This window comes from Camelus dromedarius, chromosome 18, assembly GCF_036321535.1.
Source record: "Camelus dromedarius isolate mCamDro1 chromosome 18, mCamDro1.pat, whole genome shotgun sequence".
In the NCBI taxonomy this organism is placed as follows: Eukaryota; Metazoa; Chordata; class Mammalia; order Artiodactyla; family Camelidae; genus Camelus; species Camelus dromedarius.
The window spans coordinates 5,076,025-5,090,664 of record NC_087453.1 but is presented as its reverse complement, the minus strand read 5'-3'; the positions used below and the strand labels follow the sequence as shown (position 1 = coordinate 5,090,664).

The 14,640-nt window shown below is 46.1% G+C and overlaps 1 protein-coding gene across 2 annotated transcripts in view; it reads left to right on the top strand.

The window, feature by feature from the left end:
* The window catches only part of RTF2 (replication termination factor 2), a 33,414-nt gene extending 19,350 nt beyond the window's left edge, over window positions 1-14,064 (top strand). The window contains exons 6-9 of one of the 2 annotated variants that reach the window (XM_010991607.3): window positions 9,609-9,722; window positions 12,510-12,564; window positions 12,672-12,767; window positions 13,753-14,064. In XM_010991607.3, coding sequence (XP_010989909.1) covers window positions 9,609-9,722; window positions 12,510-12,564; window positions 12,672-12,767; window positions 13,753-13,928 — 441 coding nt within the window. In that variant the 3' untranslated portion in view covers window positions 13,929-14,064. Of the gene's footprint in view, window positions 1-9,608; window positions 9,723-12,509; window positions 12,565-12,671; window positions 12,768-13,749 lie in introns of both variants that reach the window. The other variant, XM_010991606.3, reaches the window with a different exon arrangement.
* Window positions 14,065-14,640: the final 576 nt, after the last annotated feature.

Genomic DNA, 14,640 nt, shown 5'->3' with positions numbered 1-14,640 from the left:
TCTAGGGTATTACAAGATGCTGTAAACACTGGTGCACAGGTCTTTGTACGGACTATGTTTTTGTGTCTCAGGGTAAATACCTAGGAGTGAAATGGCTGCTTACATACAGGTTATGTTTAACTTCTTAGGGAACTGCCAGGTGGTTTTCCGAAGTAGTTGTACCAGTTTACATTACATCCCGGCATCGCATGAGAGTTCCATGTGCTCTGCATCCTCACCAGCACACTGGCTGTGGTCAATTTAAAGAATTTTATCCACTCTAGTAGGTGTGTAGTGGAATTCATTGTGGTTTTTTCACATTTCCCTGATGACTAATAATGTTGAGCGTGTTTTTATGTGCGAATACCCTTATCAGGGCTGATAAAAATCTCAGATATTTATGTTGGACATAGATACTGCCCTGTTCTGCATTAGTCAGAGTTTATTTTATGCCATTATTCTGTATCATGGTATAAGAATAAATCTTTCCAATAAAGGAAACAGTAAATCACGTAATTCAACTTGTTGAAATGAGTTTATGAATTGTTTTTAGAGAAGGCCTCAGTGATTCTAAACAAGATATCTTTATCTAATAGAATCATTTGAAAAAAATTGATAATAATTTCGTTGCCTCTCAGGCTCTACAGAGACAGCATGAATAGGGGTAGCAGTGGCCAAAAGTGACCAAAGGGGTTTTAATTAATCAGTTATTATTGGCATGCAAAAGTCATCCTTCAGGATTTAGGGAGGAAGGTTGATCAGGTGAAGTGTCTGTATTGTTAGTAATTGTTTTTACTTGTTTATGAATCTTGTCTCTAGGTTTACATAAAAAGTCATATCATTGCCTGTTCCTACTTCCTGTTTTTTGTTTGTTTGTTTGTTTTTAGGACAGAGGTAATTAGGTTTATTTATTTTTTAATGGAGGTACTGGGGATTGAACCCAGGACCTTGTACATGTTAACTGTATGTTCTACCACTGAGCTATACCCTCCCCATTACTTCCTATTTTTAAAAAGCCCGTTTACTTTTGACCAGTGTTTTATCTCAGATTTGACATTAGTCTCTTGCCTTTTGGATAAAACATGGACAAGGCAGCATTTTAAGTTATCCTTGTGCTTTCAAACTGTGAACCAGTAGAAACTATAAATGCTGATTGTGGATTGTGGATTTTAAAAATGTATTCGTTTTCATTGTATGGTTTCTTTTTACCCATTATGCTTCAAAAATAAGAAGCAGCCACTGCCCAAATATGATAGATTTTACTCTGGTTCAGTAAATGTTTGTTGATTGCCCCAAACATAAAATGTTACAGCATAATTTTAAAGACATGATTATAAATTAAATAATATTTTTATAAGCACAAAATCATCATAATTAACATTTCATATCTGGTCTCTGAAATAAACACAACTTATGTCATGAGAGTAGAAATTCAGTAGGAAAGAAATTACTTCTTAAAATGTAAGTAGCTTTTAACTACTTCTCTTATAATAAGAATTTTGGTTAAAGGTAAACTGTGTACCATAGTTTGTTATATTTTCTCTTGTGTTTAGCTTAACATGGGAATTGGGGTTCGGAGATTTTTTGGTTTGTTGTCTTGGTGTCGTTTTTGAGCTTATGGTCAAAATAAAACATCCTGGTCTCATCACAGAAATACTAGCCCCACTTCACTGACAAACTGCACCCCATGTAAACTTACCTCTGTGGCAGAGCCCAGGGGATTGGATATTTTCAGTACTTTATAATAATTAAATGAAGGTATGTCCCGTGTGTAAGTCCACTGTCCTTGAGGGCAATACGAGGGCTGATTTTTCTCCCTCCCGTGCACAGAGACAGGCACCTCTTGTCTTGGTGCAGTGTTCACAGCTGCCCAGTTAAATCTTCTGGCTCAGGTTCACTTTGAAATTTATAAATAGGTGTGTGTTAGATGCCACATTGTGGGAACCTGGGTCGCCAGCTTTACTGTCATTGTTTCTACACAAGCTTTTTGAGGTGGTGAGGGCAGCCTTGTAATGAAGCCTTTGGAAACTCCACTGCTGTTGAATTTTAATCATCTGTGCTGTTACTTTAACCCACATCTGGTGGAGAGTGTGAACACTCCTACGGGAATCAACTCCTTAGAGAGGGCCTGGCAGTTTTCCTGTTTAAATAGCGCTGAGCGCGTCCGCAGCTTTGCAGGCGTTCCCCAGCCCATGCCCTTGGTGCCTGTTGTTTTGTTTCTGTAATGTGAAGTCAACACTTGTAGTTATAATGAAAGTGCAGTTGTTAAACATGTGACTTTCTAGCACTAAATTAATTTCCAAGAAATGTAAGTGGCATTTTCCAAGCAGGGGAATGTGCAGCCCGTAAAAGAAAGTGTAGCCTGGCTGATGTTTGAACCATATTTTTCTCTGTGAAAAGTTGTATTTAAAATATTTATGTATTGTAAAGGCTTTAGAAAAAGAGGCAGTTATCCTTGTGTGTCGTGGAGCAGATGCAGAAGTTCTTTTTCAGACCAGACCCATTTTTTACCATTCCAGTATTGTTCCCTCACGTACTACTGAATCACAAATGATTTCTAAAATTACTCCTTTCTGTGAGTGTGAGAACATTTTAAGGCTTTTTTCACGTACTGTCGTTTCTTAAAGTCTCTTTCCTGGGCCTTATGTACATATTGTGATAGTCTTTTACTTCTTCATATCTGCAGCCTTTAATGAGTAGCATCATTAAACTGTATATAGTGCACAGTAGAATTAAATAGCTTCCAAACAGTAACGTTTTGAAGATTATATTTTCTGTCGACTGAAGGCGTATAACATCCAAGAGATTTTGTAGAATGTCTTTCAGTAGAAATAATTACCAAAATTATGGTTAAGGCTGGTGTTAATTTTTTTTTTCTTTTTACAGTGCTGGAAATCACAAATGATTTCCAATTATAGTTCTCAGAATGGCATTACTTTACATTTTATGTTTTTGTCCAAGGAATTGTTTCCAGATACATTGCTATCCTAACTATTAGAGCCAGTGAGTATGTTTTCCTTCTTTTTTTTCCTTCCTTCTTTATCCTTCTACAGGCCCCCTCCCCCCTCTCCCCCAACAAGCCTTAACAGCCAAAAACAAAAGGCAGCAGCATGTGTTTGATTCATGTATTGCCACTAGAGCCTTTAAGGGCAGGCATTTTCAGTCTGTTTGATGGGATTTGATTTGTTATAAAAAGACTTCCCAGGGGTTTGACAACATCCCATTTAATTAATTCTTTTTGCTAAACCTTTTGTACTTTTTTTAAAGGTAATTCCTGTGAGTAAATAGATAATGAATGGGCATCTTTAGAGATGAACTTATAACATTTTGCCTTATGCTCCAGAATATTACTGTTTTATAGCATTAGCATTAGTTTAACCAGATTAAAGAATTTATTCTCCTTTTTCTGGACTGCAGATGGGTGTGTGGTAGTACCTGCCTCACAGGGGCCCCTGGACAGAGCGGTGGGAGCGGATGGGTGAGCGTTTCCCGCTGAGCCTGGCCGGGGGACTTGTGACCCTTAGACCATGAATGTTTGTTCTGTCTCTATTTACTGTGTATTTTTCCTAAAAAAAACAAGTCACTATAGCTGCAACAATGAAGATTTTGAGTTTGTCGTTTTTGTTAGCTCTGGGCTCAGAACAATGTCCAAAGCACCCTGAAGTTAACAGTGTTTTCTTGAACTATTTGAGCTTTATCATATTAGACTAATTTTGAATTTACTGTCCAGCTGTCTAGTAAAATAGATGCCTTAATCACAACATGCTTATTCCTAAAATGCATATTATATTTCTTCAACCACTTTGATGTGGAGGGGAAAACTACATTTTAAGATATCTTCTCAAAACAATCACAACAAAAATGACGTTTTTATTATGGGCACAAATTGAGAACAGAGGGTTTAGACATGGCCTTGAGGCTGGCTTAGTTATTATTTCCCACGTGAAGAATGAATAAATGGCAGCATTTAAAATTTAAAACTCAAATTGGCCTCATCCTTGAAAATATTCCACTGTAATTTTCTTTGGCTTAAATGAAAAACGAGGACTGTTTTTGAGAGGAAAAGTTGCCTGCTACTTCTGCATTTTAAAAATATTACTGATATTCCAGTGTTTCTATTTCAAAACCATGGAAGAGGCAAAGAAAAACACATTTGATTTTAATAGCGATACCTGCTCATCCTGCGCCATTCACGGTCTCTGCATAGTTAGTGAAACACTTACCAAAAGAAGCTCGTCACGCTCCGAGGGTGGGAGCCCTGGGGTGTCCATGCCCAGCCTGGTTTTTCTCTTCCCTCAGTTGCATCGTCTGCTGTGGCTCCGGCTTGAATCGCACAAACGGAGTTGCTTGGCAGGTTCTGTTACTCTTTCATCCCCGGAGGATTTTATTCTTGTTGATTCTGACCTGTAGGTTGAAAAATAGAAACTTTTGCCTCTCTCAGTATATCATCAGGGCTGGATCAGTGAGACAAAATGAGGCGACGGCAGAAAACATCCAGCCCAGATGAAGGGCATCGCAGGGTCATCTTGAGTTCCGAAGGCTGGGAGAGACCGTGACAGTCGTGGGTCCAGTTCTTTAAATCCTTTTAAAGACAGGAGGCCAAATTTAGTCATCGGACCCTTTTTCATTAAAGGGATAAATAAAAATCGTTTAAAAATCTCATTTGCTTCCTAAATAGCATTCGGAACAGTCCGAGTGTTTCAGCGTGGCTCTCCAGAGGACCTCATTTCAAGGACGCAGGTGAGCCTGTGCCCTGCCTCTGTCCCTCCCTCTGCCAAGGGTGAGTTGGCCCGTGAGTTTGTAGCACGTGGCAGAGGTGGAATCTCTGCTCCACCGTTAGTGGACTCCCCACTTTGGTTATTCTCCATTGATGGATACTTTTACTCTTAACAGCCTCCTTTTTCTGGGTCAGAAGGGCCTCTCGCTTGCCGGTCCTCTCTTTAGATTTGCCCCAGATGCATGTATTAAGAATAATGAAGCCAAGAGATGTGAATCACACACCAGAGACTGTGAGACACCTGAGCTCAGTATTTAGTCAGATGAGCACAGCGTTTCTTCACCTGCTGTGGGCGACTCGAGGCACCTGTTGCTCTTCTGTGGAACACATGTTGCTGTGGCCCTAAGAAGGCTTCTTACTTGGGCAGATAAAACCTAGTCTGTCTAAACTTAAGGGACTGCAGCACTGTGTGACTGTGTATCTTTTATATAAAGACAGATCCATGCAGCCTTTCAGTGGGGAGACCCTGTACATGTTTGTCTGGAGGTGTTCGGATTCCATGACTTGAGGGGCTAATTTGATCTAGCAGGAGTCGGGAAAGGAAAGGTCCTTTTATGTCTAGAAAGACCACCCTGACAGCTTGTGAAGTGTTGCTGCAGCTCTGCCCCCGTGGACCCCAAGTGCTTGTTTTAAATCATCCTGTGTGTGCCTGAGCCGGACCAGCGGGTCCATTCACAGCGGCCCGTTCCTAGGGAATAAGGACTGGTGCTGGATTTCACCCATTAGCTCACTTCTCAACCTGGAGAAGAGCTGTGGGAGAGACAGCTGAGGAAGTGATGGGGAAGAGGCAGGTTTACACTCCCATGGCTCCCAGGAAAGTGCAGAATCAAACCAAACCTGCTGGAGGAACTGGGGTAATAAATGGGACAAAGGTTAACAGGCTTAATGTAGCAACTGCTTAATACAGGTTGATTAAACTAAAATTTTAAAGAATGAAAATCCTAATAAAATGGACATAGAGCATAAACCTGTAAGTTACAGAAGAACCAATATGGGTGCAGTGGGTGTTTTTTTAATGTTTCTTCATCAAAGCCAAAAAGGAGATATCTTCTCCTGCCTTACAGGTTAGCTTTTAACTTTTTTTATGTTAATTGCGTGGTGTGATGGACATTCTCACATGTTGTAGGGAGTGTCAAGTTCGGGAGACCTTTTAGGGGAGCTGTTTGGCTTTAAAATTTCACTCCCTTTCATCCTGGTTTGAAATACTTCTTTGGCTATGTTCTCATTCTTTCATTCATTCATCCCTGCCACATGGAGCCTGCAGTGTGACAGAGAAGCTCTGTTTTAAAAGTCAGCACACACACGTGGGCACACACCCACTTATCACAAGCCATGAACGCAGGAGGCAGAAAGGGCTCTGTGACAAAGAACAAGCAAGTCTCAGAAGAGGGATTTTCCAGTCAGATGCATGTGATCAGTTACTCATCACAATTATTATTTGTAAGAACAAAGATTGAGAAACCACTATTCCATTTTTTTGTGATATAAATACACAAATATAATAGCATATGACTCTTAATTCTACCGCTGTCCCCTCAGCACTTTCCTACTGGCCTTTACTTTTTCAAGAAAAAAAATTTTTTAATCAACATCCAGAGATCACATGAACATACAGTTTCTAGTCAGGTTTTTCTTTTAACGTGATAAGCATTGATTTTCTATATTGTCAAAAACTCTAAAATAACTATGTACTCTTCCTTTTTAGGACTATGTTATGATTTATTTAGCCATTTCCCCCCATTTTTTGACATCTAAGGTACAAGTGATCAAAGGAAGCAAAATTGAAAATAAAACATCATTTCAACTTTGCAGTAACAGTACACCTAGAAAAATGCATTCACAGGAAAATATTGTTGTTTTTTACTTTGTGTACGTGTTACTTTTATAAGGAAAGAGAAAGGGTCAGCCCCTGTGGGCCAGCTGTGCCTCTGCAGCAGCCCTGCGTTCCCTTTCTAAAGTGACCCTCTGCCCTTCAGTCCTTGGAGAAAAGGCCCCGTGTGCAGCTGGCATTGGCCAGAAACCTGCTTCCTGCCCCAGTGTCACTTGTCTCCAAGGATGGGCCGCTCCACCCAGGTTCCTGGGGTCCAACAGACGCCTGCCAAAGTCAGGCGCCCAGAACAGAGGACAGCCTGCAGCCAGTCTCCAGGGGCTGTCTGCTCAGGTCCAGGCAGTTGAGGCCTGGAAGCGGCGGGTTTGGTGTTAGTGGATGTTTTGAATTTTGGTGACAAAGAGCAAGATATCTCAAGATTTAATGTGAGAGGTTCCCCACTTTTTATTGGTAGTGGCTAATTCAACTTTTAAAAATACAGCTCTGGGTGCCTCACACCACAGCTGTAGGCAGAATAGCGTCCACAGTCAGAGGTAGACCAAACCGGCCTGTGTGGGGAGAGGGGCTGCCGACCCGGCAGGATGAGGGGCAGCCAGGACTGTGGGAAGAAGACACAGGAAGCCCACGGGGGAGGAGCGGGAGCGAGGCCATCGGGCAGTGGGAGCAGACGCAGCTCCTTCTCCCTCTTGGCCGTGTGCTCAGGAGGGTTGTTTACGCCAGAGCCCCAGCCCCAAGCCCCACTGGGCCTATCTCCACCTGAGTCTGTGCCTACGGACTCTTTTTCATTCCCTCTCCAAGGAGGACACCCCCCCGGGGAAGGCTCTACCCAAATCTCCCACATCCTGGAGCTTCCCTGGGGCCCTTCCTGCAGTGACGCTGGAAAACAAGCTCCTGTTCCTCAGAGGCAGCCCCAGCTACATGTCCCCTTTCATCCTTCCTAGAACTGACTCCTCTCTGGGGCTCCAGCCTCAGGACTCGGGGGTCAGAGGAAGGTCATTTCAGTGGTGAAGGCTTACCCAACCCACTCTTGACAAGGAGCCAACTTTGACCAGAAGCGGTGGGTTCTGGACACAGAACCACAGCACGTAACCCAGCTAAGTCCGCAGCAGACGCTGACTGACGTCTTTATGTGTCGGGAGGTGCTGGGAATGCTTTTAAGAAAAAGAGCACTTGCATGTCTTGTCTTGTGTTGAGGATGTTTTCTGTCAAAGATCCCAGGCACAGTGGGTCTCTTACTGTTACTGCTCTGGACACAGGAGACAAGGAGGCCTCGCTGGTCTCAGCATGCAGTTGTGCCCACAGCCCAGATTTGCCCCAGTGATCCACAAGGGATATGTAGCCATCAGATGGTAAGGGCCAAAGCCCCAGTGGAGTCGAGAGGAATCCAATGAGACTCCCTTATGTTTTCTCCCGTCCGCCAGGGGGCGCACTTCTCCCAGCAAGGGAGATGCAGCAGCGTGTACTGTCATCTCTCAGTATGGGGGGGTGGTCAGGATTGGTCCAGGACTCTCACGGATCTGGGGATGCTCAAGTCCCCTATATAAAATGGTGTAGCATTGGCATATAACCTACGCACATCTTCCCGTACACTTTAAATCTTTAGGTTACTCAGAATACCCAATGTAATGTAAAAGCTGGGTACATAGTTGTAAATACAATGTGAATGTCAGGTAAACAGTTGCCATTGCTGGTCAGTGTAAATAGTTGCTGGTTTATGTAAAGGGTTGCTGCACACCAGTGAGTGGCAGCTATTTACATAGTATTCAAGTTTTGCTTTTTGGAACTTTCTGGAATTTTTCTCCCAAAGATTTTTTTATCTGAAATTGGTTGAATCCATGGATGAGGAACTTGTAGGTACGCAGGGTATGTCATGTTTCTGCCTGAGGGAGGCTAGTCAGGGACACGGTGCTGAGAGCTGCATCCTGGAGAGCCACCCGCGGGGACACAGGCGGCTGTACCACAGGAAAGTGCGAAGATGCAGCAGTCGCCGGTGCTGGCGGAGCTGGTGCCCAGCCCTGTGCTGTACCCCTGCGGTGTGACCTTCGTTCTTGCCTCAGCCCGACGGCGACCATGTTGGGAGTTCAGTTCATTCCCCTTTTAACAGACGTGGTAACTGAGGCAATGGTCCAGGCAGTGAGGCTCTGGAGAGCAAGAGGGAAACAAACCCAGAGCGCATGTGGCCTGGATCCTGTCCTCAGCAGCGCCTGGTCCCCAGTGGGAGTGACCCGGGCCGCCGCAGCCCAGGGAAGAGCTGAAACGCAGGCCTCGCCTCCAGAAAGGTCCTTCCCCTCCCCCGCTGGGATGTAGCCCAGTTACTGTAGTTGGCCACCCCCCTAAACTCCAGAACAGTGGTTCTCGCAGCCTGGGTCCCCACAGCCAGCATCCGCAGGACCTGAGAAAACATTAGAAATGGAAATCATGGGTCCTAGCCTAGAACTCCTGGATCGGAAGCTGGCGGTGGGTCCCAGAGACCCCCAGGGAGACTCTGATGTCAGGTCAGGCTCACAGACCTCTCTCTGCGTCTAAAATGTGACATCGTGGCTTCTTCGCTTTCAGCCTTTGCTCAGCTGAGTGTGGCATCTCCCAGGCTCTGGTTAAGTCAGTCATCTTGAGATGAGCCAGCAGTAGGGGCTCAACAAGAATTACTAATAATTCCTTAAACAAACATTTCCTAACCGCCCACTCTGTGCCTGGGTCTTTGCACGGGGCCCCTGCTCCCGCGTGCGCCTAGAGGTCATGTCCAGTGGGGACACCTGTAAGCAGAGAAGCCCAACAGAGAAAATGGGAGGAACCCTCCAGAATCCAAGTTCCCAGACATCAGCCAGGGCCAGACTTGCAGGCAGGCCTGCCCTGCTAACCTCAGATGGAAACTTCCCCAAGCAGAGCTCGGGCTCAGAAGCTGTCCAGGATGCAGGCGAGAACACAGGAGCTCGAGGACCTGTGGTTGGGCCAAGAGTGAGGGTCTGAGGGTGGCAGCTTTCCATGGGGTGACGGAATCTTTCTTCTCTCTTTTTTCCTCTCCAGTGCGGGGCTGCCTTCCAGGAGGATGACGTCATCGTGCTCAATGGCACCAAGGAGGACGTGGAAGTGCTGAAGGGAAGGATGGAGGAGAGACGGCTTCGAGCGAAGCTGGGAAAGGTACCAGGGTCCTGGTGTCTGTCCCTTACTGCCCCGAGTCTGCGCGGAAGTAAAGTCTTCAGGTCCTGCCCCGCCGCCCTTCCGCCCCGGAGTGATAGCAAACCACACAACTGCGTCACTGGCGGCTGCTTCGGGGTGTGCAGTGATTGAGGCAGTTTTTATGACCTGGAAGGGCCTGGGCTCTAGAAGGATTCCAGTCTCAGCCCGGCTGCACCTCACTGTGCTGGGCGCGCGCTTCTGCTCTTCTCCTCTTCTGCCCTTCTGCCCTTCTGCGCTCAGCTTCCTTGTCAGGGAGGAGGGGCTGGTGCAGGGGACGCCTGCTGTTAGGACGGTAGAAAAGTTCACGCCCATAAATCACGGCCCAGAGCGCAGCCTGAGGGCAGGCGGCCACCAGGACTGCTGATTCTCTGTGTTGACAATGTGTAAGACTGAGGAGGAGTGAAGTCACCATCCCCCTAGCACGTCTGAAGAGCCTGTGCTGACCGGGTTTGCAACACCACACACACACCCCTGTTCCCAGAGTGAGGAGCCAAGCAGCTTTCCTGCTGGTGGGAGCCACCTCCCTGGCCTTCCTGAGCCCCCCATGGGCTCCTGGAAGGGAGACCAGCGAGACGCCCTGGTGCAGGCGGCCAGCTCTGGATGGATGTGCGGGTGCGAAGGCTCTGTTTTGTGCTCCAGGTTCAGAATCACGTTCCACAAGCAGTGGAGTCAGTGCTTAATGATCTGTTGTAATAAGCAGGCTCAAAAGGGTTTATTGGCAAAGAAATCAATCATTCAGTGTGCCATCGATTCTGGATCCAACAGGAATTTTCATTGTTCTTGAGTTTACTGATGATAGCAGTGGTCTTCTTTTATTCTTAAAAACAAAAAGATGTTAGGTTCAGGGTAAATGTGGGAGAAACTTCATGTAATCAGAACTAAGACAAAAGAGTGCTTAAAGTATTAGAAAATTAGTTTCAGTGTCCTGAGGACGTAAAATTGTGAAAACAAACAGCCTGACTGTTTTTATGCTACTGGTGTACATTTACCAATGATGTAGTAATTAAAGATTTTTCAGGTTTTTTAAAATCATAATAGAGGAAAGGGCTGGATCATACCACCCTAGAATAAGAAAGAATTCATGGCCGTAAGACTTTAAAAAGCTGATGCTTGAGAATGTCAGATCATACTGTTATTATGTATGGGGTCCAGAATTCTCAGAAGGAGCCAAAGCATTGGCATTTCCTCCTTTTAGCATTGTGCTTAGGTAGAAAATGAAGAATGCATGTGAATGGTTCCATAGTACAAGGAATTGTGCCCAGACTTTGTGATCAAATGCTAGTAGACATATTCTCTGAAGCAGTTTTATACAAGGTTATTACAACATTCATGAGAAATAGTTAAAGAGCCACTCTGTCGTTTTAAAGGGGGAAATTCACGTTTAAAAGCAAACTTATGTGTGTTCATCTAAGCCGGTTTTCTAAGTTACTGCAGTCTCAGTATCGTACAAGCGAAGAAAAGTTTGAGATGTTTCTGACAAAGGACAGTGTCCAAAAGGGTCTGCTTGTTCTTCGTTGCTCCTGTTGATCAAGTTTAGTTTTTAAAAAGCACAGAAGGGAAAAACTGTATTTTAAAGGAGGCTCCTGGAGACTGGTGTGTCTTTAACCCTCTTCAGTGAGTTCGCCCCTCAGTCCCAGGCTTCCTGCCAAGTTTGCAAAGCCCAGTGGAACCAACATGCCCCTCTCTGCGAAATCGCTGGAGCTTCTGGGAACGCCTCTTAGATACTGCTGCCAGGAAACCAAAATATTGCCCAAATATACCCGCAGCTGGAAACGGGACATGGCGTTTCCTCTCTGACTCCCTACTGCACTCAGATGAGCCCAGCTGTGAATGGATGGCTCGCAGATCAGCAGCGTTCTCTTGTTTTGAAAGCTGAGACGCCTTGAGTGTGCGTCTTCCGTGTGTGAAATGAGCAGTACTTGCTGTGTGTTTTGTACAAGCGTTACAGATCAGTTTGCATGTGCATATCACAAGTTCAAGGCCACTGCCTGAGCACGGTCTTGGGTGTTTTCTAGCGATCGGAGCCTTCTGAAGTCATTAGGGTGTGTGTCTTTAGCACCACCTTTTGCATACTTAGGGAGATGGCGTGTTTAAGTAAACTGAGTGAACGTAGGCCTATTTATTCTTGTGACTGAAGTAGCTCTAACATGGCTGTGTGGTTTTAGAATGGGTTAGTTTTATTTCTTAAATTGTTGCTGACCAGTGTAACAATCCTGAGTGACAGAATTCTAACGGGTAATCCAGAGTCGAGGAGAACTGGCTAACGTGTTCCTTAGCACAGGTCTCAAGTCCTTATAGTTAAATACACAAATGTAAGAGCAGTTTGAGGACTCTGAAGACGTCTTCCTGGAGTGAGTGAGAGTCAGCACACGTCTGCCCTGGCTGGACTTCGTGTTACCCTCCACTCAGCTGCTCTTTTGCATGCGGTAGTCACTGTTTACCCTGGCCGTTACCACTGAAATCTGTCATCTTCGTTTACATTTTTTGAAACTGTGGTTTCTGGAATGTAAGTATACAGCTGAGCAGATCTCTGCAGATGGGTGTTGTATGAGGCAGGAGCGCACAACTGGAGACACGCGGGAAGGATGGGGTTTAGGACTGATGAGTTTCAGAGTCTCCTTCAGGCCGAGCCCCTGGCCTGAGTGAACTGGATCGGCCTCTTGTTGGGCTCCCGGGACGGCAGGAGCCACACTGACGCCGAAATCCGTGAATCCAAGCACATCTGTGCCCTCCTCTTTCTTTTCACAGAAAGCAAAGAAACCAAAGGCAGCGGAGTCTGTCTCAAAATCAGATGTCAGTGAAGGTAAGACGCTAAAAGAGTTCTTTGTTTTAGTAAAATAAGGCCATAGGCCTGCTTCCTAAATGAGTTCCTGGTTTTGTTTTGCTTAGTTTATTCTGTTCCTTTTACAGAAACCCCAGGACCATCAAAAATTAAGACTGGGAAGCCTGAAGAAACCAGCCTTGATTCTAGAGAGAAGAAAACCAACTCGGCTCTCAAAAGTGCAGGTGGGTCCTGTTGAGACGACAGTGGGTGACGCAGAAGGCTGGAAATGCAGATGGTTAGGGCACCGTTTTATTGGAGTGAATTCGGAAACTCAAGCTCATCCTAATTGTGCCTCTAAATAGTTGTGTGAGCGCGCTTCAGGGCTAACTGAGAAACAGCTGATACGCCGCAGAGCAGAAGCCCTGTGGGGAGGAGGGCCGGGGTCACGGGTGCTAACTGTCCAGTTTCCCTGTGGCGTCTGCACTTGGTGCCAGACTGACAAGGCATGCAGAGACCTGGACTCAGACGTCCTGCAGACGCTGATCGGTGGACTGAGGCTCAGGGCGTTGGGCAGGGCCGTCCCCATTCCCTCTGAGTCTGGGGTTCTGTGCGCACCACATGTGGCATCAGAGCCAGCCGTCCCTCCACCTGCCTCTTGACCAAGTATCAGAGAGCCATTTGGCGGTTAGTCCAGAATTTAGTCCATTTCTCCCCGAACTCACTACCTTTAACAAAGAAAATGAATTTATTTCACAAAGAAGAGAAACACGGATTCATTAGCTAAAGGAAAGTGCAATCTTATGCTGTAAACGTCCTCCACAGTGTTGTGGGTCCCAGTACCCCCTCCACATAGTACTGCTTGGCCTGGGGTGGGTCACACAGCCTCCTGGCGTCTCTGTTTCCACCCCTGTAAGCAGGCTGATACCACCCCCCACCCCCAGGGAGATCGGTCTGATGTAATCATTCGTGGAGCTGGGACCAGCGCCAAGAACAGAGCAAGCAGTGATTTAGTGTGATTTTAAATGATAGATTTAAGTGTAGTGGCTTCATTTCTTTTTAGGGAGGGGTGGACGATTGAGGTCACATATTTCAACATTCATCCCCAGAAAGGAGGAGGGAAATTCCTGGGATTAACAGACTTTTTTCTTCCCATTGGAGAAAGTGATGTTTGGAATGACCTGTGGGCCCAACCTTAAAGTTTTTGGCTTTTCATTTTTTTTCTAGCAGCAAATGGGAGCTCTTCTGGAAAAGCCGGGAAGCCTCCGTGTGGAGCGACAAAGAGGTCCATTGCCGACAGTGAGGAGTCGGAAGCTTACAAGTCCCTTTTCACAACTCACAGCTCCGCCAAGCGCTCCAAGGAGGAGTCAGCCCACTGGGTCACCCACACGTCCTACTGCTTCTGAAGCCCGTGCCGCGCCCCCACGCCGGCTCCTCCGACTCCACGAGGGAGGGGCTGTGGGCCTGGGCTGTGCTCTGTGTGCTCTGCTCCAGCTCCGTCTGCACGAGGTCAACCCCCCAAACCTCTGCCGCTGTGGTCAGTCCTGCCTGTGAGGCAGGTGGGGGCCCGCGGTGGCCGTGCCAGCCCCACCCCGTCCCCCTCTCCCGCGGGACCGCGCTCCCTTCCACCTGCAGGTGCACTTGGACCTTCCCGTGGCCCCGAAAGCGTGTTGGTGGCAATATTTATGCTTAAAATAATTAAAGACTCCAGATTGCTCATGGTGTGTGGTCGGCTCATTTTGACTAAAATTCTCATGGTTTTGCTGCCAACGGGTAATTAATTAAATAAGCCAAGTGAAACTGAACTGAGAAAGGATGGGTTTCAGGTACACTCTGCCTGCAGGGCCACGGGAGGGAATGTCTGCACCCGAGAGGGGTCGCCGCCTGGGTCAAGTACTTAGGGGTGCCCTTCCCGTGTCATCTGGGTGACAGAGGAGATTGACTGGGGCACCTGATGATTTGGTACAAAAATAAAGCAAGTCTGAAGTCTGCCTTTTCTCTCATCTATCTGTATTTTTCTTCTTTCTTCCACTAATGTTTTGGCAAAAAAAAGAGAAAATTGTAGCCATCACATTGTTAGCGACAGGAGTAATCCTGTGACGTCAAGTCAGTTCAATG